Source organism: Loxodonta africana, chromosome 4 (assembly GCF_030014295.1).
Source record: "Loxodonta africana isolate mLoxAfr1 chromosome 4, mLoxAfr1.hap2, whole genome shotgun sequence".
NCBI classification, from domain to species: Eukaryota; Metazoa; Chordata; class Mammalia; order Proboscidea; family Elephantidae; genus Loxodonta; species Loxodonta africana.
The window spans coordinates 157,492,297-157,516,436 of NC_087345.1; the positions used below are offsets into that span (position 1 = coordinate 157,492,297).

The window sequence follows — 24,140 nt, forward strand, 5'->3', positions numbered from 1 at the left end:
ACAAAAGAGTCACATGATCATCTCAATTGATGCTGAAAAGGCATTTGATAAAGTCTAACCCATTCCTGATAAAAACTCTCAATAAAATAGGCATAGAAGGGAAATTTCTCAACATAATAAAGGGCATCGGAACAAAACCAACAGCAACATCACTCTTAATGAAGAAAGGCTGAAAATATTCCCCCTAAGAACAGGATCAAGACAAGGAAGGATTCCCTTTATCATCACTCCTATTTAACACTGTGCTGGAAGTCCTAGCTAGAGCAATGAGTCAGGAAAAATAAATAAAGGGCATACTATGTAACAATAAAGAACAATGATGAATCTATGAAACATCTCACAACAGGGATGAATCTGGAGGGCAGTATGCTAAGTGAAAGAAGGCAGTCACAAAAGGACAAATACTATGTGAGACCACTATTATAAAAACTCTTGAACAGGTTTACACACAGAAAGAAACAATCTTTTATGGTTACAAAGGAAGGGAATGGTAGGGAGGGAAAACCACTAACTAGATAGTAGATAAGCGGTAACTTCGGTGAAGGGTAACACAGTACACAACACTGGGGAAGTCAGCCCAATTTGACCATGGCAAAGTCATAGAAGCTTCACAGACATATCCAAACTCCCTGAGGGAACAAGTTACTAGATTGAGGGCTGGGAACCATGGTCTTGGGGGACACATCTAGCTCAATTGGCATAAGATAGTTTGTAAAAATGTTCTACATCCAACTGTAGCGAGTAGCATCTGGGGTCTTAAAAGCTTGTGGGCAGCCATCCAAGATACACCTACTGGTCCCATCCTGGCTGGAGGAAAGGAAAATGAACGAAACCAAAGACACAAGAGAAAGATTAGTCCAAAGGACTAATGGACTGCAAGTACCACAACCTCCACCAGGCTGAGCCCAGAGCAACTAGATGGTGCCTGGTTACCAAGAGTATGGCCCCCAGACACCCTTTTAACTCAGTACTGAAGTCACTCCCAAGGTTCATCCTTTCACCAAAGATGAAGACAGGCCTATAAGGCAAACAATAACACATGTGAGGAACATCCCTCATAGTTCAATCACGTATACGAGACTAAATGGGCATACCAGCCCAAAAGCAAAGACGAGAAGGCAGGAAGGGACAAGAAAACTGGACAAATGGAAATAGGCAACCCGGGGTGGAGAAGAGGGGAGTGTTGATATGTCATGGGGTTGGCAACCAATGTCAAAAAACAATTTGTGCATTAATTGCTTAATGAGAAACTAATTTGCTCTATAAAATTTCACCTAAAGCACAATAAAGAAAATTAAATTATAGCTTCCCCAGATTAGCTCCTTTTCTGTTTTCTCTGTTTGGGGTGTTACCCAGCCCCATCCCAAAATGGTTGCAATGAGCGAGCACACCCAATGTTAGCAGGTAGGTTCCCCCGGGTTCTGTGCCGTTCCCACTCCTCGTCTCCCCCACTTCTGAACTCACCCCAGCTCTCCCACATCTCAACTGCTGTCCAGAGCTTTTTTTATTTTAGTCTGTACTTGTTTTTATTTGTTGTTCAGTGGGTTAGCTGCTGGGGGAGTAAATGGGAGCCTCTACTCACTTCCTCATCTTGCTCCACCTCCTACTTTGTCTTTTAAACCAATTAGCTACAGGTTCTTGGGAAGATAAATTCACCATTCTGAATTTCAATCTCCCTTATTTATGAAATAACACAGTTGGACTAGATCAGTGTCTTCAAACTTTCTTGACTGAGACACACAGTAAAAAGAAATACATATTTACATCAACTTGGGTTGCACGCAGACACACACACACACAGATATTGCAAAGAGAAGTTTCATGAAGCAGCACTCACCTAACTTTCATAAACTCTGATATTTTCTGTCCTATTCATTTATATTATATTCTATACTTTTTTAACAAATGCAGGTAGTAACCTAATAAATTTATTTCAGGACCCACTAATGAGCTATGAATTATAGTTTGAAAAACATTGGACTACATGTTATATAGGCTTTAATTTAATTTTAAAGTTGAAAATGTACCAGGTAAATTTTTCTGTTCTTGTTTATACTTTTTAAAGTCCCCTCTTATAAGTATCGTATTTGCATGCATGCAATAGACACTAATATATTTAAATTAGTAAGGTTAACTAATAACTTATATTATCTCAATATTCAAATATTATATATTTTAAATTAGCAAACATTTCAAACCTAGTCTCATAATCAGTTACTAAGAAATTCTTAAGAGTGTCTATCTACTAATATTTTACTTATCAGTTCCTTCATTTCTATTTCCCCAGACACATCTGGATGAAGGCAAAAACAAAATGATGAAGGAGGGAGTCAAAGTAATGATGAGAAGGCAATTTCTTTGCTCCCACACACATATCTAGGGGCTGATATCATAGCTACATGGCATGCACTACAGATGGATAAGTTACTCCATTCAAATCAGGGAACTTAACCTTTATCTGATAAAGACAGGAAAGACTTCAGCAGAGAAACTCACACCTGTTGTGTTGAGGAACTAGAAACCAACAACCAAACAGGATCATCCTTGTTCTGAAAATAGCTTCTGTTAGAGCAGTAAAATAGAATGAGTGCCAATTATTGGGTTTCCATTGATGTTTTTCCCTGATACTCTTTTATTCTGCAGAATATATTGAAAATAAAATGGCAACTGAAAAGAGAGGCCTTTCCAGGTCTGCAGCTCATTCTGACTCAGGCTGCCCTAGAGGGCTGGCTCATGGCCTCTCTGTCCTCAACCTCACCCTCCTTCAGTCTCCTGAGCCCAACTCTTCCCTGAGCAATCCTGCAGGAATCACCCTCAGCAATGTGTGAGAGAAGATCACTAATGTCCTGATCTATGGGAGAGCTGTGACAGACACAGACAGAATGATAAATTGTAGGTGCCATGTGACTTCCTGGCTGCTATTCACAGATGGTTGGACTGTGTTTAGTCAGACACATAAGTTCATCCAAAGAAAGACACAACCACAGTAACCAGCCAGGCCTAAGCCAGAGAATAGAAGGTGATTTCAGTCCTGTCTGGACCAAAAAGAGCCAAAAGTGATAATCACACAGGGAGACAGGCTGAAGTCCTTCCAGTTTGCCACCTCACTCTCCCCTTCTCTTTTATCACTTGCCTTTTCTGTTTTCTTTCTCTGTAAGTTTCCTTTTCTGTCCAGCTTCTTTCTTTCCTTCTTCAGTACTAACTTTTATTTTACTTGTAGCTCATCTTCCTAAAAATGTTTTTTATTAAAAATTAACTTTAACGTCTTACCTGCCCTTGTTTCTTGCTGTACTAAATCATATGTTATAGACTAGTGTAGTATTATCAAAGTTGTTTTCATCGTTATAGATTTATGTCTCACTTTGCATATATTGTTACAATGATTTTCACGGCATTTTCAGGAGGTTCTGACTGTACCGTCTATTAGCTAAGATACAGCTAATTTATTCATGCAGCAAATTAAAACTGTGTTCATAGTCGATCAGAGGACGTCTCAAAGACCATCAAATCCAATCCCTTAATTTTACAGATGAGAAAATAGTGGCTCAGAGAGTTCAAGCGATTTGCCCCAAATTCTAATCTCATATTCAGTGTAGTTTGAGGCCCAATGTATGAGACCATTAAAACTAGATAAGAATTGAAAATCATGTGCACACTCTACTTTCTTGAGAAAGCAATTTTGGTCACTGGATGTGAAACACCTGAACAAAACCATGGTACGTTTATAAAAGCTAGAAAATTTAACACAATACAATGCTATTGCCTAATCATTACTCTATATTTAAATAAGGAAGGCATTTAAGCCTGTACATGTTGTTCTAAGTATAGCTGTCGTTGCATGCCAACAATTTTGGCATCAAGTATTCTCATGTTTTAAATATTAGTACTGTTTTGTAATGGAGTAAATGAAACCAAGTTTGAAATGTTGTTTTGTTACCTTTTGATGCATCAATCACTTCATAGTTTATTTCAAAGCCTTCATAAGCCAGGTCAGAGTCAGCCACAAATACCAGCATTAATGAGTTGGTACTGCTGGTAAGAGAGGGTGGGATCGATTTTCCACAATATCTATTCCAAAAAAAAAAAAAATGCATAGGTTTAAAAAAATTTTAGCACATTTGAAATGATGTACCAAAAATTAGGACATGTAAATAAAATAATGGGTTTTAATATATACCCCATATCAATTTTATAGTACCTTTTTTAACTATAAGTATACTTTTATCATTGCTAGAATAGTTTTTCTGATTAAATTTTGTTCTTCAGAACAATCTAGACATGGCTAAGTAATAAATCTTTTACCACTCCATAGGCCAGCTATGAGTTGGAATCGACTCAACAGCAGTAAGTTTTATCAACTTTATAAAACAAATATATTTCAGGCAGAAAATATTTACAAGCTTACCGAAAATCATCTGTTCATAATTACTTCCTTGAAATGGTTTTACATGTGGGTCTAGCTGTGTGGCTTGTTATGTATAAGAAATTTAATAAAATTAGAAAGCATGAGCTATATTAAGTTATCATATAGCATGGTAATGAACTTATTAACAGAAATGTAGTAAACTTACACAACAAAGGGAAACAAGGTGCATAAATTCATAGAGCATGGACTCTATAGTCAGCTATACCACTTAGAGGCATTATGATTTTGGGCAGGTCACTTAGCCTCTGTGGTTCAGTTTCTCCATCTCTAAAATGGGTGATGGTACCTATTTCATAGGAGAGTTTTGAGAATTTGATGAGCTAATATAATGTATATAAAGTGCTTAGAACAGTGCCTGGAATGGTAATTCTTATATAGGTAGAAGCTATTGATTTTGGAACAGCTGGTGCTATGAGTCGGAATCGACTCGACAAAAACAGGGTACAGGTCTATGGAGCAGTAAAAGATTTATTACCAAGCCATGTCCAGATTTTTCTGAAAAACAAGAAATTTTAATGGAAAAACTATTCTAGCAATGCTAAAAGTAGACTTATAGTTTTAAAAGGTAATATATGAGCTTTTATCTAGAGAAACACCTATAAGGAGTGACTAGAAAATAGAAATCTCAAATCAAAGCACACTTGATGAAGTTGACCAAATGGTGCAATAGGTAAAAATAATAATAACAATAATGTAGAAACCAAGATAAAAGAGTGGAATATGAGGAAATGGATGAGTTGATTTTTGAATGAGAAAAAGAAAGAAAATTTGGTGTAGAATGCCATTTCATGTTAAAAAAATATTTAAGATCTTGATCAAAATAAAAGTAGATGGATTAATTTTAAATGTCTCTGTATATACCCATTTCTGCCAAGTTTGTAATTGATCGTTATATTTTACGTCGTTCCAAAAAAGTGATGAATTTCATAGTGGTTATGAGACAAAAACAAGACAAAGAAAAACAAAGGTAAAAGTTTAAAGTATGAGAAACAAAGATCGTAACAAAAAATGAAGGAGGAGAACAGCCCTAGCAGAAAAAATAAGTTTAAGACAATAATGGTTAAAGAAAAATGTAAAGGAAAGAATAAGAAAAAAAGAAAATTAAAACCAAGTGAAAATAATCAAAAAACAGAAGACTTCCGTTTTCAGCTAAGATATAATAACAGGATTTAACCTTCTGCCTGAAACAAATGAATATGCCTGAAACAATTGAAAAACGGGAAAGTCATATACATATATGATTATATATACAAGTTGTAAAGGATTTCATTTTATTTGGATCCACAATCAACACCCACAGAAGAGGCAGTCAAGAATTCAGACAACATATTACACTGGGCAAATCTGCTGCAAGAGAATTTTTTAAAGTGTTAATAACTGAAGATGCCGCTTTAAGGACTAAGGTGCACCTGGCCCAAGCCATATTGTTTTCAATCACCGCCTATGCATGTGAAAACTAGACAATGAGTAAAGAAAGCTAAAAAAATTGGTGCCTCTGAATTATGGTGTTGGAGAAGAATATTGAAATAATATGGACTGCCAGAAGAACAAACAAATCTGTCTTAGAAAAAGTACAGCCAGAATGCTTCTTAGAAGCAAGGATGGCAAGACTTTTTCTCACATACTTTGAACATGTTATCCCTAAACAGTGAGGAGGACATCATGTTTGGTAAAGTACAGGGTTAGCAAAGAAGAAGAAGACCCTCAACAAGATGGATTGACACAGTGGCTGCAACAATGGGCATAACAATTGTGAGGCTGGCAAAGGACCGGGCAGTGCTTCGTTCTGTTGTACATAGGGTCGCAATGAGTCAGAATTGACTCGACAACACCTAACAAAAACATAGATGCATACATACATACATATGTGCCTGTGTATATATATATATATATTTATACTGCATAATGAGCTGCATCCTAGAGAGGGTCCCACAGGAGAAAACGCTGTAAGATTCCCTGACACTCAGGATTCCAAAGAAATCTAAAGCTTGCTTCCAAAACAGTGATAAAAGCAAAATCTTAAAAGAAGCCAGAGGGAAAAAGGACACATTATGTAGAGAGAAAAAGACTCATTCAAAAGCAAATTTGCACAGGAAATAATACAAACCGGAAGACACTGTAGTAACATCTTTAAAGTACTGGGGAAACCAACAACTGTCAACTTAGAGTTTTACACTCAGCAAAAATATCTTTCACAAACGAAGGCAAAATAAAGACTTTCGAACATACAAATAATGTACGAAATAATGAAATAATTCATCACAAACAGACCTGCACTACAAGGAGTGTTATGGAAGTCCTTCAAGCAGAAGAAAATTGATACCAAGTTAAAATGTGGGTCCACACCAAAAAATAGTAACTACCTGGTAAATATAAATACTTTTTCCTTATTATTTAAGTCTCTTTAAAAATCATTTGTTTAAAGCAAAAATAACAATGTATTGTGGAATTTATAACACATATAGAATTTTTTTTGATAGAAGTAAAGTATACGAAAAGAAATGCACAAGGGGTAGGAGGGGAGAAATGGATGTATAACTGCTGTAAGGTTCTTATACTATACTTACAGTGTGATAATATGTCTTGAAAGAAGATGGTGATAAGTTAAATATGTGTCCTATAAACCCTTTGATAAAATAACATGACAAAGAATTATACAAATAAGTCAGAGGTGGAGTCATTTAAAAAAAAGAATTATAAAAATAATTCACAAGAAGTCAGGAAAAGAGGAACGAAGAATAGATGGGATAAATAAAAAAACAAATAGCAAAATGTTATATTTATTACCATGCATATCAATTTTTTTGTATCAATAATCACATTAAATATATAATGAATGATTGAATAAAAAATCACAACCAAACTACACGCTGCCAACAATAAACGACTTTAAACAGAAAGACATTAAAAGTTAAAAGCAAATGAATGGACCACATCACAACAGAACCAAATGAAATGAAAAGAATCATTTCAGATTATTATGAAAAATTGTACTCTAACAAATTTGAAAACCTAGAAGAAATGGATGAATTCCTGGAAAAACACTACCTACCTAAACTAACACATTCAGAAGTAGAACAACTAAATAGACCCATAACAAAAAAAGAGATTGAAATGGTAATCAAAAAACTCCCAACAAAAAAAAGCCCTGGCCCGGACAGCTTCACTGCAGAGTTCTACCAAACTTTCAGAGAAGAGTTAACACCACTACTACTAAAGGTATTCCAAAGCATAGAAAATGACGGAATACTACCCAACTCATTCTATGAAGCCACCATCTCCCTGATACCAAAACCAGGTAAAGACATTACAAAAAAAGAAAATTATAGACCTATATCCCTCATGAACATAGATGCAAAAATCCTCAACAAAATTCTAGCCAATAGAATCCAACAACACATCAAAAAAATAATTCACCATGATCAAGTGGGATTTATACCAGGTATGCAAGGCTGGTTTAATATCAGAAAAACCATTAATGTAATCCATCACATAAATAAAACAAAGGACAAAAACCACATGATCTTATCAATTGATGCAGAAAAGGCATTTGACAAAGTCCAACACCCATTTATGATAAAAACTCTTACCAAAATAGGAATTGAAGGAAAATTCCTCAACATAATAAAGGGCATCTATGCAAAGCCAACAGCCAATATCACTCTAAATGGAGAGAACCTGAAAGCATTTCCCTTGAGAACGGGAACCAGACAAGGATGCCCTTTATCACTGCTCTTATTCAACATCGTGCTGGAAGTCCTAGCCAGGGCAATTAGGCTAGACAAAGAAATAAAAGGTATCCGGATTGGCAAGGAAGAAGTAAAGTTATCACTATTAGCAGATGACACGATTATATACACAGAAAACCCTAAGGAATCCTCCAGAAAACTACTGAAACTAATAGAAGAGTTTGGCAGAGTCTCAGGTTATAACATAAACATACAAAAATCACTTGGATTCCTCTACATCAACAAAAAGAACATCGAAGAGGAAATAACCAAATCAATACCCTTTCACAGTAGCCCCCAAGAAGATAAGATACTTAGGAATAAATCTTACCAAGGATGTAAAAGACCTATACAAAGAAAACTACAAAGCTCTACTACAAGAAATTCAAAAGGACATACTTAAGTGGAAAAACATACCTTGCTCATGGATAGGAAGACTTAACATAGTAAAAATGTCTATTCTACCAAAAGCCATCCATACATTTAACGCACTTCCGATCCAAATTCCAATGTCATATTTTAAGGGGATAGAGAAACAAATCACCAATTTCATATGGAAGGGAAAGAAGCCCCGGATAAGCAAAGCACTACTGAAAAAGAAGAAGAAAGTGGGAGGCCTCACTTTACCTGATTTCAGAACCTATTATACAGCCACAGTAGTCAAAACAGCCTGGTACTGGTACAACAACAGGCACATAGACCAATGGAATAGAATTGAGAACCCAGACATAGATCCATCCACGTATGAGCAGCTGATATTTGACAAAGGACCAGTGTCAATTAATTGGGGAAAAGAAAGCCTTTTTAACAAATGGTGCTGGCATAATTGGATATTCATTTGCAAAAAAATGAAACAGGACCCATACCTTACACCATGCACAAAAACTAACTCCAAGTGGATTAAAGACCTAAACATAAAGACTAAAACGATAAAGATCATGGAAGAAAAAATTGGGACAACCCTAGGAGCCCTAATACAGGGCATAAACAGAATACAAAACATTACCAAAAATGATGAAGAGAAACCAGATAACTGGGAGCTCCTAAAAATCAAATACCTATGCTCATCTAAAGACTTCACCAAAAGAGTAAAAAGACCACCTACAGACTGGGAAAGAATTTTCAGCTATGACATCTCCAACCAGTGCCTGATCTCTAAAATCTACATGATTCTGTCAAAACTCAACCACAAAAAGACAAACAACTCAATCAAAAAGTGGGCAAAGGATATGAACACACATTTCACTAAAGAAGATATTCAGGCAGCCAACAGACACATGAGAAAATGCTCACGATCATTAGCCATTAGAGAAATGCAAATTAAAACTACGATGAGATTCCATCTCACACCAGCAAGACTGGCATTAATCCAAAAAACACAAAATAATAAATGTTGGAGAGGCTGCGGAGAGATTGGAACTCTTATACGCTGCTGGTGGGAATGTAAAATGGTACAACCACTTTGGAAATCTATCTGGCGTTTTCTTAAAGAGTTAGAAATAGAACTACCATACAACCCAGAAATCCCACTCCTGGGAGTATACCCTAGAGATACAAGAGCCTTCATACAAACAGATATATGCACACCCATGTTTATTGCAGCTCTGTTTACAATAGCAAAAAGTTGGAAGCAACCAAGGTGTCCATCAACGGATGAATGGGTAGATAAATTGTGGTATATTCACACAATGGAATACTACGCATCGATAAAGAACCGTGACGAATCTGTGAAACATTTCATAACTTGGAGGAACCTGGAAGGCATTATGCTGAGCGAAATTAGTCAGAGGCAAAAGGACAAATATTGTATAAGACCACTATTATAAGATCTTGAGAAATAGTAAACCTGAGAAGAACACATACTTTTGTGGTTACGAGGGGGGGAGGGAGGGAGGGTGGGAGAGGGTTTTTTATTGATTAATCAGTAGATAAGAAATGCTTTAGGTGAAGGGTAAGACAACACTCAATACATGGAAGGTCAGCTCAATTGGACTGGACCAAAAGCAAAGAAGGTTCCAGGATAAAATGAATGCTTCAAAGGTCAGCGGAGCAAGTGCGGGGGTCTGGGGAACATGGTTTGCAGGGACTTCTAAGTCAATTGGCAAAATAATTCTATTATGAAATCATTCTGCATCCCACTTTGAAATGTGGCGTCTGGGGTCTTAAATGCTAACAAGCGGCCATCTAAGATGCAGCATTTGGTCTCAACCCACTTGGAGCAAAGGAAAATGAAGAACACCAAGGCCACACGACAACTAAGAGCCCAAGAGACAGAAAGGGCCACACGAACCAGAGACCTACATCATCCTGAGACCAGAAGAACTAGTTGGTGCCCGGCCGCAATCGATGACTGCCCTGACTGTAGCACAACAGAGGACCCCTGAGGGAGCAGGAGATCAGTGGGATACAGACCCCAAATTCTCATAAAAAGACCAAACTTAATGGTCTGACTGAGACTGGAGGAATCCCGGCGGCCATGCTCCCCAGACCTTCTGTTGACACAGGACAGGAACCATCCCCGAAGACAACTCATCAGAAATGAAAGGGACTGGTCAGCGGGTGGGAGAGAGACGCTGATGAAGAGTGAGCTAATTATATCAGGTGGACACTTGAGATTGTGTTGGCAACTCTTGTCTGGAGGGGGGATGGGAGGATAGAGAGAGAGAGAAGCCGGCAAAATTGTCACGAAAAGAGAGACTGAAAGGGCTGACTCAAGAGGGGGAGAGCAAGTGGGAGTAGGGAGTGAGATGTATGTAAATTTATATGTGACAGACTGATTGGATTTGTAAACGTTCACTTGAAGCTTAATAAAAGTTAATAAAAAAAAAAAAGCAAATGAATGTAAAAAGGTATGTCATGCTATTTCAAAAAAAAAAGCTGGAGTGACTATATTAATATCAGACAAAATAGATTGCAGATCAAAGAATATTAACAGGGATTTTTAAATCATTTCATAATGATAATAGTATCAATTCATCAGGATGGTATAACAATCTTAAACATTTATGTACCTAATAACATAACTGCAAAATACATAAAGCAAAAACCGAGAGAACTGCAAAGAGCAAATAGACAAATCCACAATGTAATCAGTGATTTAATCATCCCTCCCTTGATAATTGGTAAAACAAGTAGATAAAAAATCAGTAAAGATTTAGGAGATGATCAAAACTGTTGACCAATTTGACCTAACTGACACTGATAGATCACTCTACCCAAGATCATCAGAATACACATTCTTTACAAATGAACACAGAATCTTTGCCAAGATATACCATATTATGGACCAATAAATAACTGAATAAATTTGAAGGGATTCAAGTCATATAATGGACCATAATGGAATTAAATTAGAAATCAGTTATAGAAAGATATCCTCAAAGAAAATCCTCAAATATTTGAAACTTAAATAATACTATTTAAATTAACCAAAAGATAAAACAATCAAAAGGGAATAGAAACTACTTTGAACATAATACTGTTTAAATTAACCAATAGATAAAACAATCAAAAGGGAATAGAAACTACTTTGATCTAAATTAAAATGAAAACACTACATATCAAAATGTATGTGGTACAGCAAAAAGCAGCAGTTAGAGGGAAACTTTTGGCACTATATTAGAAAAGAAAAAAGGCCTTAAATCAGTGACCTTAGCTTTCATCAAGAAATTAGAAAGAGTAAATAAATTCCAAAGTAGATAACAGAAAAGAAATAATAAAAATCACAGCAGAAATCAATGAAATAGAAATGAGAAAAAACAATTTAGAAAATCAATAAAACAAAAAGGTGTTTCCTTGAGAAGGTTTTAAAAAATTGATAGACTTCTAGTCAGGTAGATAAGGAAAAAAAGACACAGATTACCAATATTAGGAACAAGAAAGGTGATATCACTGCATATTATACAGATATTAAAGGGAAAATAAGAGGGTATTATGAATAATTTTTAAATGTATTAGACAAACAAAACTTGCAAAATTTGTGAAAGATACAAACTCTTAATTAAGCTCATTCAAAAAGGAAGAGAAAAATTTTTTCACCAAAGTAAAGGTCCAAATGGTATCAAATATACAGGGAAGAAATAACATCTATTCTACACGAACTTTTCCAGAAAACTGAAGAAGGAATACTTCCCAACTCATTCTATGAGGCTATTAACACTCTAATACTAAAACCGACAAAAACAATATAAGAAAAGCAAACTACAGGCCAATATACCTCTTGAACATAAGATCTCTTAACATTTTAGCATATAAGGCCAACAGTATGGACAATACATCATGTGCAAGCAGGGCTTATCCCATGAACCCAAAGTTGGTTTAACACATCAAAACCAGTCAATGTAACTGAGGATATAAACAGACTAAAAAAGAAAAAGCATATACAGGTAGTCCTCGATTTACGATGGCATTCTGTTCCTATGATTCCGTCATAAGTCGGTTCTGATGTAAGTTGAATATCTCTTTTTTTTAAGTTTTCACTATTATTGCCTTTTGTTATCAATACCTTTATAAATCTGATCTTTACTTGTATTTGTGGGTTGAAATTATTACATATAAACTTACAGACATATTTTAACATTGTGTGTAGTACATATTACTAATGATATGATAAAAAAAAAAACAAAAAACCCAGTGCCGTGGAGTCGATTCCAACTCATAGTGACACTACAGCACAGAGTAGAACTGCCCCATAGAGTTTCCAAGGAGCGTCTGGCGAATTCAAACTGCCGACCTTTTGGTTAGCAGCCATAGCACTTAACCACTACACTACCAGGGTTTCAAAAAAAAAAAAGACGGTAGTAAGTGTGGTTCCTCATAATTCGAATATGTCCTAAATTGGGGGTTACCTGTAATCATCTAAATAGATGCGTACTCCAATATCAATGTTTTATAAAATCTAAGAATAAAAGTGAACTTCATCAACCTGATCAAAGGCATCTACAAAAATTCTACAGATTACACCAAATTTAATAGTGAAAAACTGAATGATCTCCCTCTTAAGTTTAGGAACAATGCAAAAATGTCTATTCTCACCACTTCTATTACACTTTGTATGGCGATTCTAGCCAGGGCAATGAGGCAATAAAAATAAATAGGAGGCATCCACATTAGAAATGAACACATAAAACTACCTTAATTCAGAGATAACATGAGCATCTATGAAAATCCAAAGAAATCTACAAAACAGCTATTAAAACTAATAAGTGAGTTTAGAGAGATTGCAGATTCAAGAACAAAACAGAAAAAAGTCAACTGTATCTCTATACACTAGCATTGAACAACAGTATAAAAATTGCAAAAACAACAGTATTTACAATAGCGTCAAAAACATGAAAGCACTTATCTGTAAGAGTGTAATATTCGGAATATATAAAGAGCTCTGACAACTCAACAACAAAAAGACAAGCAACCCAACAAAAAAATGGGCAAAGAACTTGAAGACAGGTAGTCCCCAACTTACGACATATTTGAATATGACAAGCCACACTTACAATCTTTCCTTTACATCTATTGTTAGTAATATATACTAATATAATGTCAAAATATATCTGTAAGTTTATATGTAATATTTCTGTCACAGATTGAATTATGTCCCCCCAAAAATGTGTGTCAATTTGGCTGTGCCATGATTCCCAGTATTGTATGGTTGTCCTCCATTTTGTGACTGTAATTTTATGTTAAAGAGGATTAGGGTGGGAGTGTAACACCCTTACTAAGTTCACATCCCTGATCCAATGTAAAGGAAGTTTCCCTGGGGTATGGCCTTCACCACCTTTTATACAAGATAAAAGGTAAGGGAAGCAAGCTGAGAGTTGGGGACCTCATACCACCAAGAAAGCAGTGCCAGGAGCAGACAGCATCCTTTGGATCCAGGGTCCCTGTGCAGAGAAGCTCCTAGTCTGGGGGGAAGATTGATAAGAAGGCTGACAGAGAGAGAAAGCCTTCCCCTGAAGCTGATACCCTGAATTTGGACTTTTAGCCTACTTCACTGTGAGGAAATAAATTTATCTTTGTTAAAGCCATCCACTTGTGGTGTTTCAGTTGTAGCAAGACTAGATGACTAAGACAGTTTCCAACTCCCAAACACAAATAAAAGTCAGATTTATAAAGATACTGATAATAAAAGGCAATAATAATGAAAACTTTAAAAAAAATGAGGTATTCGACTTACATTAGAACCAACTTACGACAGAGTCGTCGGAACAGAACCCCGTCGTAAGTCAAGGACCACCTGTATATAATTCTCCAAAGAAGATATACAAATGGCCAATAATCACATGAGAAGATGCTCAATATTATTAGTCATTAGAAAATGGAAATCAAAAACACAATGAGATACCACTTCACACCCACTATAATGGCTATTATCAAAATATCAGAAAATAAGTGTTGGTGAGGCGGTGGAGAAATTGGGACCCTCATGCATTGCTAGTGGAAATGTAAAATGGTACAACTTTGGAAAAAAAGTAAACATAAGCCTACCATATAACCCAGTCATTCTAGTCGTAGGTATTTATCCAAGAGAAATGAAAGCTCACGTTCATACAAAGTAGTATATTTGAAATGTTCATAACAGCTTCATCTGTAACAGCTAAAAACTGAAAATAATGTAAATGTTCCTCAACAGGTGAATAAAGAAATGGTGAAATATCCATACCATGAAATACTACTGATAAATATACAAGACGTTAGCAGGAGGGACCAGTCCCTGGAGAAGGACATCATGCTTGGTAAAGTAGAGGGTCAGCAAAAAAGAGGAAGACTGTCAACAACATGAACTGACACAATGGCTGCAATAATGGGCTCCAGCATAACAACAATTATCAGGATGGTGAAGGACCAGGCAGTGTTTCATTCTGTTGTACACAAGGTCACTATGAGCCAGAACCAACTCCATGGCACCTAAAAACAATAACTCTTGATACACCCTACAACATAGACGAATCTCAAAATAATCATGCTGATTAAGAAAAGCCAGACTCAAAAAAAAGAGTACATATAGTATGGTTCAATTTTTATACAATCCTGGAAAACGCAAACTAATCTCTAATTATAGAAAGTAGATTAATGGCTTTATTTGGATAAAGATGACAGGCAAAAAGAAGAAATTATAATGGGCAGGAAGAAAGTTTTGGTGGCAACGGGTATGTGCATTATATTGATTTTGATGGTGGTTTTATGGATATGGAGATACAGATAGATCTAGATATCAACTTAACAAATCAATGAAGGCCAGGAAGAAAGGGGTAATGATACAACTTGCTTATCTTCAGCAATAGAAATTATCATTGAAAAGCACAATGATCTCACCTGGTTTTTATAATACAGCTTGGTTGGATTTTAACATCCTTCACTGAAGCAAGAAAGCAGGAAGGTTTCATGTTATTAAAACAAACAACAACACAAAAACCTCACCTCCCAAGAGAGATCCCAGAGCCAGTGTCATCAACTTCCAGATAGTCATTTGTGCAGTTGTAATGAAACTCCAGATGAAATTTTTTGAACGACAAACGAATCAATTGGCCAGGTTGGACTAATACATGCCAGGTACAATTGATACCATGGGGATAGATGTTTGGATGGCCAGGACTTTGAATGGTTCCTGCTGACTCTGTAAGAATTTTTCCACATACTGTTGAAATAAAATAATAATAATTGTTACAAGTTACCAACAAACTCCTTGGATTTCAGAATAAAATAGTCTGATCATAGCCTCTTAAACATTCAAGAAGAAAATTTTTGTTCCTTATTTGTCAGTTTGTTGTACCGTGGGGGCTAGCATGTTGCCGTGATCCTGGAAGCTATGCCACCGGTATTCAAATACCACCGGGGTCACCCATGGCAGATAGGTTTCAGCAGAGCTTCCAGACTAAGACAGACTATGAAGAAGGGCCTGGAGGTCTACTTCTGAAAAGAATTAGCCAGTGAAAACCTTATGAATAGCAGCAGAACACTGTCTTATATAGTGCCGGAAGATGAGCCCCTCAGGTTGGAAGGCACTCAAAATACAACTGGTGAAGAACTGCCTTCACAAAACACAATTGACCTTAAAGATGTGGACGGAATCAAGCTTTCAAGACCTTTATTTGCTGATGTGGCAAGACTCAAAATGAGAAGAAACAGCAGCAAACATCCATTAGTAATCTTCATGGAATGTACGACATATGAATCTAGGAAAATTGGAAATTATCAAAAACGAAATGGAATGGATAAACATCAGCATCCTAGGCATCAATGAGTTGAAATGGGCTGGTATTGGCCATTTTGATCCAGACAATCCTATGGTCTACTCTGCCAGAAATGACAAATTGAAGAGGAATAGCATTGCATTCATCGTCAAAAAGAACATTTCAAGATCTATCCTGAAGTACGACGCTGTCAGTGATAGGATAATATCCATACACCTACAAGAAAGACCAGTTAGTATGGCTCTTATTCAAATTTATGAACCAACCACTAAGGCCAAAGATGAAGATTTTTACCAACTTCTGCAGTCTGGAGTTGATCAAACATGCGCAGAAGATGCATTGATAATTACTGGTGATTGGAACGTGAAAGCTGGAGACAAGGAAGAAGGATTGGTAGTTGGAAAATATGGCGTTGGTGATAGAAATGAAACCGAAGATCGCTTGACAGAATTTTGCAAGACCAATGACTTCTTCATCGCAAATACCTTTTTTCACCAACATAAACAGCAACGGAATACACAAGAATCAAATAGACTACATCTGTGAAAAGAGACAATGGAAAAGCTCAATATCATCAGTTAGAACAAGGCCAGAGGCCAACTATGGAACAATTGCTCATATGCAAGTTCAAGTTGAAACTGAAGAAAATTACAAGTCCACAAGAGCCAAAGTATAACCTTGAGTATATCCCACCTGAATTTAGGGACCATCTTGAGAATAGATTTGTTGCGTTGAACATTAATGACTGAAGACCAGATGAGTTGTGGAATGACATCAAGGACATCATATATGAAGAAAGCAAGAGGTCATTAAAAAGACAGGAAAGAAAGAAAAGACCAAAATGGATGTCAGAAGAGACTCTGAAACTTGCTCTTGAGTGTCGAGTAGCTAAAGCAAAAGGAAGAAATGATGAAGTAAAGAGCTGAACAGAAGGTTTCAAAAGGCGGCTTGAGAAGATAAAGCAAAGTATTATAATGACATGTGCAAAGACCTGGAGGTAAAAATCAAAAGGAAAGAACGTGCTTGGCATTTCTCAAGCTGAAGGAACGGAAGAAAAAATTCCAGCCTCGAGTTGTAATACTGAAGGATTCTACGGGGAAAACATTAAAAGATGCAGGAAGTATTAAAAGAAAACGGAAGGAATACACACAGTCATTATACCAAAATGAATTGTTTGATGTTCAGCCATTTCAGGAGGCATCATATGATCAGGAACTGATAGTGCTGAAGGAAGAAGTCCTAGCTGCACTGAAGGCAACAGCAAAAAACAAGGCTTGAGGAATTGTTAGAATACCAATTGAGGTGTTTCAACAAACGGATGCAACACTGGAAGTGATCACTCATCTATGCTAAGAAATTTGGAAGACAGCTACCTAGCCAATAGACTGGAAGAGATCCATATTTATGCCTATTCCAAGAAAGATGATCCAAAAGAAAGTGGAAATTATCAAACAATATCATTAATATCACAAACAAATGAAATTTTGCTAAAGATCCTTCAAAATCGGCTGCAGCAGTATATCGACAGGGAACCGCCAGAAATTCAAGCCAGATTCAGAAGAGGACGTGGAACCAGGGGTATCATTGCTGATGTCAAATGATTCCTGGCTGAAAGTAGAGAATACCAGAAGGATGTTTACCTCTGTTTTATTGACTACGCAGAGGCATTCAGCTGAGTGAATCATAACAAATTATGGATAACATTGCAAAGAATGGGAATTCCAGAACACTTAATTGTGTGCATAAGGAACCTTATATCAATCAAGAGACAGTCATTTGAACAGAACAAGGAGATACTATGTGGTTTAATGTCAGGAAAGGTGTGCGTCAGGGTTGTATCCTGTCACCATACTTATTCAATCTGTATGCTGAACAAATAATCTGAGAAGCTGGACTATATGAAGAAGAATGGGGCATCAGGATTGGAGGAAGACTCATTATTAACCTTCAATATGCAGATGACACAACCTTGCTTGCTGAAAGTGAAGAGGACTTGAAGCACTTACTGATGTAGATCAAGGAGCAGCCTTCAGTATGGATTTCACCTCAACATAAAGAAAACAAAAATCCTCACAACTGGACCAATAAGCAACATCATTATAAACAGAGAAAAGATTGAAGTTGTCAGGGATTTCATTTTACTTGGATCCACAGTAAACACCCGTGGAAGCAGCAGTCAAGAAATCAAAAGACGCTTTGCATTGGGCAAATGTGCTGCAAAAGACCTCTTTAAAGTGTTGAAAAGCAGAGACAACATCTTAAATGTCACCTTGAGTCAGGTGCGCCCAACCCAACCCATGATGTTTTCAATCATCTCAAATGCACGCGAAAGCCGGACGATGAATAAGGAAGACCAAAGAAGAATTGACGCCTTTGAATTGTGGTGTTAGCGAAGAATACTGACTATACCACCAACTGCCAAAAGAACGAACAACTCTGTCTTGGAAGAAGTACAACCAGGATGCTCCTTAGAAGCAAGGATGGCGAGACTACGTCTTACATACTTTGGGTATGTTATCAGAAGGGAATCATTTCCTGGAGAATGACATCATGCTTGGTAGAAAGTCAGCAAAAAAGAGGAAGACCCTCAACGAGTTGGATTGACACCGTGGCTGCAACAATGCACTCAAGCATAACGATTGTGAGAATGGCGCAGGACCAGGCAGTGTTTTGTTTTGTTGTATATAGGGTCGCTATGATTTGGAACCGACTTGAGGACACCTAACCACAACAATGCCACTAAACATAACCTAGCTTTTCTTTTATTAACTGTAAAGTGCCAATTAACTTATCGATAAAGATGTTCATTTTTGTTGTTGTTAACTGTCATCGAGTAGACTCCAACTCAGGGTGACCCTGTATACAACATAACAAAACATTGCCTGGTCCTATGTCATCCTCACGATTACCAGTATGTTCAAGTCCATCGTTAAGACTACTATGCAAATCCATATCACTGAAGGTCTCCCTTGCCCTCACTGGCCCTCTACTTTACCATACATAATGTCCTTCTCCAGTGATTGATCTCTCCTAATGACTTGTCCAAAGTAAGCAAGTCAGGCAATGTTTTGTTGTGACTCATAAGGGTTTCATTGGCTAATTTTTAGAAATAGGTCACCAGGCCGTTCTTCCTAGTCTATCTTAGTCTGGAAGTTCCACGGAAACCTGTCCACCAGGGGTGACCCTGCTGATGTTTGAGATACCAGTGGCATAGCTTCCAGCATCTAATGACACACACTACCACAGTATGACAAACAGACAGACGAGTGGTAGATAGACATTGATTAGGAAATACATATTTTCTTTGCCTTTGAATGTACTTTGAAGAATTTTAGGGGTGATGATTTTATGTAATAATTCATTGTCAATGCCTACTCATTCTGATACGAGCCGAAAAGGCAAACCAGGAGAAAGAGAAAATCTCTTACCTAAATCTGCAGTACTGAACCTAGCCATAAAACCATGATTTTGAGTAGAAGAACTTTTCACAAATGTAACGTATAGAAAATTATATACAGATGTTATAAGTGGAGGTATATCTGTGCCACAATACTTTTTATTTTCAGGAGAACCCAAAATGGAACTGCTACCAATCTAAAAAATAAAAAAAGATATATTCAAGTTTATTTGTTAAATATCTAATTTTGAAAACTGCATCAGGAATAATTATTTTTGAAATATTTTAATTAGATAGCAAAAGCAAATGAGAAAATTTCAGGTATTCCTCAAATCCAGAAAACACAAAAATTGACAGAATAATGTAGTCATAAAAAAAAGCATAATTATTGAAATTTCATAGTATTTGAATGCTAATTTTAACACATTAAAAGTTAAATAATTAAGTAGTGTATGAAATATATGATATACAGTCCAAAGTATATAGTCAAAGAGCCTCTACTTGGAATTTTTTGAGAAAGGGGTATATAAACACATATTGATGATTATTATTGCTATTATTATTACTGTACATTTCAAGCTACATTTTTATTTTTTAACAGCTTTATTGTGCAATAATTTATGTACCATGCAATTCATCCATTTAAAGTGTACAATTCAATGGTTTTTAGTGTATTTACAGACTTGTGCAACCATCACTACAATGAATTTTAGAACATTTTCTTTACCTCAAAAAGAAACCCTTTGTCTCTACAGATTTGCCTATTCTGGGCATTTCATATAAACGGAATAATATAACCTGCGGACTTTTGTGACCAGCTGTTTTCATTTATCATAATGTTTTCAAGGTTCATCCATGTTGTAATATGTATCAATACTTCATTCCTTTTTATGGCCAAATAATATTTCATTGTATGTTTATACAATGTTTTTTTCTTTGTTTTCATTCATCTGTTGATGGACATTTGGGTTATTTCCACAATTTGGCTATTTTGAATAATGCTGCTGTGAACAATGATGTCCAGGTTTTTGTATGGGCATATATTTTCATGTCTCTTGAGCACATACCTACGTGTGGAGTTACTGGATCAAATGGTAAGTTTATGGTTAACTTTTTGAGGAGCTGCCTGGCTGCTTTCCAAAGGTGTACTAGTTTCTATTACCACCAGTAGTGTAAAGGGTTCCATTTTCTCCACATCCTCACCAACATTTGTCATTATCTGACTTTTTGATTGTAGCTATCCTAGTGGCTGTGAAGTGGTATCTCACTGTTGTTTTGATTTGCATTACCATGATAACTATCCGTGTTAAGCATCTTTTCATGTGCTTATTGGCCATTTGTACATATTCTTTGAAGAAATATCTATTTACTGTATTTTTGCACAAATAACATGTACCTTCTATGTTTGTTTGCCAACCACACTCTCCCTCTGGGAGATATTTTTGTAAGCACCACTATGCCAATTTTTTTTACATGTTGCTGTAAAAAAAATTTTTTTTTTGCATAATGTGCTTACAAAAATACCTTACGGGCAGGGGAAGAGTATGTTTGGAAAACAAACACACATAGGAAGGTGTGTGTCATTTGCATAAAAATACATTTGTCCTTTGTTTATTTTAAGTGGGTTATTTGTCTTTTTATTTTTGAGTTACAAAAATTCTTCATATAGTCTGGAAAGCCTTTATCAGGTACATAATTTGCAAAAAAAATTTCTGTCATTCTGTGGGTTGTCTTTTCACTTTCTTGATAGTATCCTTTGTGGCGCAGAAGTTTTAAATTTTGAAGAAGTCTAGTTTCTCTATTTTTTCTTTTGTTGCTGGTACTATTGATGTACCTAAGCTCATACTTTGATTTACATTTTTCTGATGCTAATGATTTTGAAGGAGTCCTTGAGTGGTGCAAATGGTTAAATGCTCAGCTACTAACCAAAAGGTTGGTGGTTAGGATCCACCTAGAGGTAAGGGTACCTTGGAAAAATGGACTGGCTATCTATTTCTGAAAGATCACAGCCATTGAAAATCCTGTGGAGCACAGTTCTACTCTAGCACACATGAGGTCATCGCGAGTTGAGATCAACTCAGTAGCAACTGGTTTTATTTATTTATTTATTTTTTAATGGTGTTGAACATCTTTTCATGTGCTTATTGGCAATTTGTATATATTCTTTGGAAACCCTGGTGGTGTAGTCGTTAACAGCTATGGCTGCTAACCAAAAGGTCAGCAGTTCAAATCCAGAGAAATTCAAATATTTGCCCATTTTTAAATTGGATTAATCAACTTTTTATTATTTAGTTGTAAGAGTTCTTTATGTATTGTGGATACAAGCCCCTTATCAAATACATGATTTTCAAGTATTTTCTCCCATTGCGCGTTCCTTTTCACTTTCTTAATGGTATCATTTGTAGCACAAAAGTTTTTAATTTAAATAAAGTCTAATATTCTTTCTTTTTTTTGTGTGTGCTTTTGGTGTCATATCTAAGGTTTTACCTAACCCAAGAAATCGAGCACTGGGTTTTTATTATAAGGTTTTTAATATTTACCTCTATCTTTTCTTGTAAGAGTTTTATAGTATTAGCTCTTAATTTAGGTCTATGATCCATTTTGACTTAAATTTTGGGTATACAAGGAAATGATCCAACTTCATGTTTTGAATGTTGATATCTGTTGTTCCCATATCATTTGTGGAAAGAACTATTTTTCCTCATTGAAATATCTAGACATCCTTTTCAAATTCAATTGACCATAAACATTTGGATTTATTTCTGGGCTCTCAATTTTGTTCCATTGATCTATATTTATATCCTTATGCCAATAACATACTGTCTTAATTACTGTAACCTTGCTGTTAATATTGAAACTGAGTCCTCCAACTTTGATCTTTCTTTTTTAGGATTGTTTTGGCTATTCTGGTTCTCTTGTATATTCATATTAATTTTAGGATCAGTTTGCAAATTTCTACCAAAAAAAACACCTAGAATTTTGATAGAGATTGAATTGAATATGTATACCAATTTGGAGAGTACTGCCATCTTAACATGAAGAGGAGATGTCTTTCCATTTATTTAGGTCTCCTTTAATTTCCTTCAGTGATGGCCTGCACTTTTAAAAGTACAAGTTTTACACTTCTTTAGTTAAATCTATTTCTTAGCATTTTATTCTTTTTGATGCTATTGTAAATGGAATTGTTTCCTTGACTTCATTTTTTAGTTATTCATTGTAGTATACAGAAAAACAACTGATTTTCATACATTGATCTTGTATCCTGCAACTTTGCTGAACTCGTTTATTAGTTTTAATAGGTTTTTTTTCATTTCTGTGTGTGTGTTAATTCTTATGATTTTCTATAAACAAGATCATGTTATCTGCGAATGGAGATAATTTTACTTTCTTTCCAATCTGGATGTATTTTATTTCTTTTCCTTGACTCATTGCCCTTGCTAGAACTTCCAGCATAAGGTTAACCAGAAATTGTGAGAATGGACATTCTTGTCTTGCATTCAGTCTTTATCCTTGAATACAGTGTTAGCTGTGGGTTTTTGTAGATGCCCTTCACCAGGTGGGAGCCCTGGTGGCACAGTGGTTGTGAATTCTGCTAACCAAAAAGTGGGCAGTTCAAATCCACCAGCCAGTCCTTGGAAACCCTATGGGGCAGTTCTACTCTGTCCTATAGGGTTGCTATGAGTTGGAATTGACTCAATGGCAACAGGTTTGTTTTGATTTTTCATCAGGTTAAGGAAGTTCCCTTCTATTTCTAGTTTGTTGAGTGTTTTTATCATGAAAAGGCATTGGATTTTGTGATATGCTCTTTCTGCATACATTGAGATAATGTGATTTTTGCACTTTATTCCATTGATATCATATATTACATTAATTTATTTTTGCATGATAAACGAACCTTACATTCCTGGAATAAACTTGGAGATGGTGTATAATTCTTCTTATAAACTGTTGAATTTGGTTTGCTAGCATTTTGTTGAGGACTTTTGCATCTATATTCATCAGAGATATTACTACTGTACAAATCATGTAACTGACCTGAAGATAACCTGATGTAATATTTTGTAACAACTTACAACCAAATACAATTGTTCAAAGATATTTTCTCTTACCTCAATATAATCTGTATCACAATGGGCAGAACTTCCAGTGTCAAAGCCAGTGAAATTGAGAAGAACTACTTGGCTTTGGGGTTGGTAGATGATCCATCTACAGATCCTTTCTCCAGGATACACATTAGGATAGAAAGGAGAGCGAATGACTCCTTCTCCAGTTAATTCACCTCCACAAGCTATAAATACGAAAATGACATTAATGTTTGCCCAGAGAAAATTATCCTTGTCCTTGCTTTATTGCAAATTCTAATTTTGCCTAAGGAGATAAATGATTGCAGAACTATAGTT

General features: G+C 36.0%; 1 protein-coding gene across 1 annotated transcript in view; it reads right to left on the minus strand.

The window, feature by feature from the left end:
- CUBN (cubilin) overlaps nucleotides 1-24,140 on the minus strand; it is a gene marked incomplete at its 5' end in the record, with an annotated part of 354,010 nt that overhangs the window by 268,227 nt on the left and 61,643 nt on the right. The window contains 4 exons of the mRNA XM_003410564.3: nucleotides 3,938-4,068; nucleotides 15,571-15,787; nucleotides 19,772-19,937; nucleotides 23,850-24,028. Of these exons, the coding sequence (XP_003410612.3) occupies nucleotides 3,938-4,068; nucleotides 15,571-15,787; nucleotides 19,772-19,937; nucleotides 23,850-24,028 (693 nt within the window). The remainder of the gene's footprint in view (nucleotides 1-3,937; nucleotides 4,069-15,570; nucleotides 15,788-19,771; nucleotides 19,938-23,849; nucleotides 24,029-24,140) is intronic.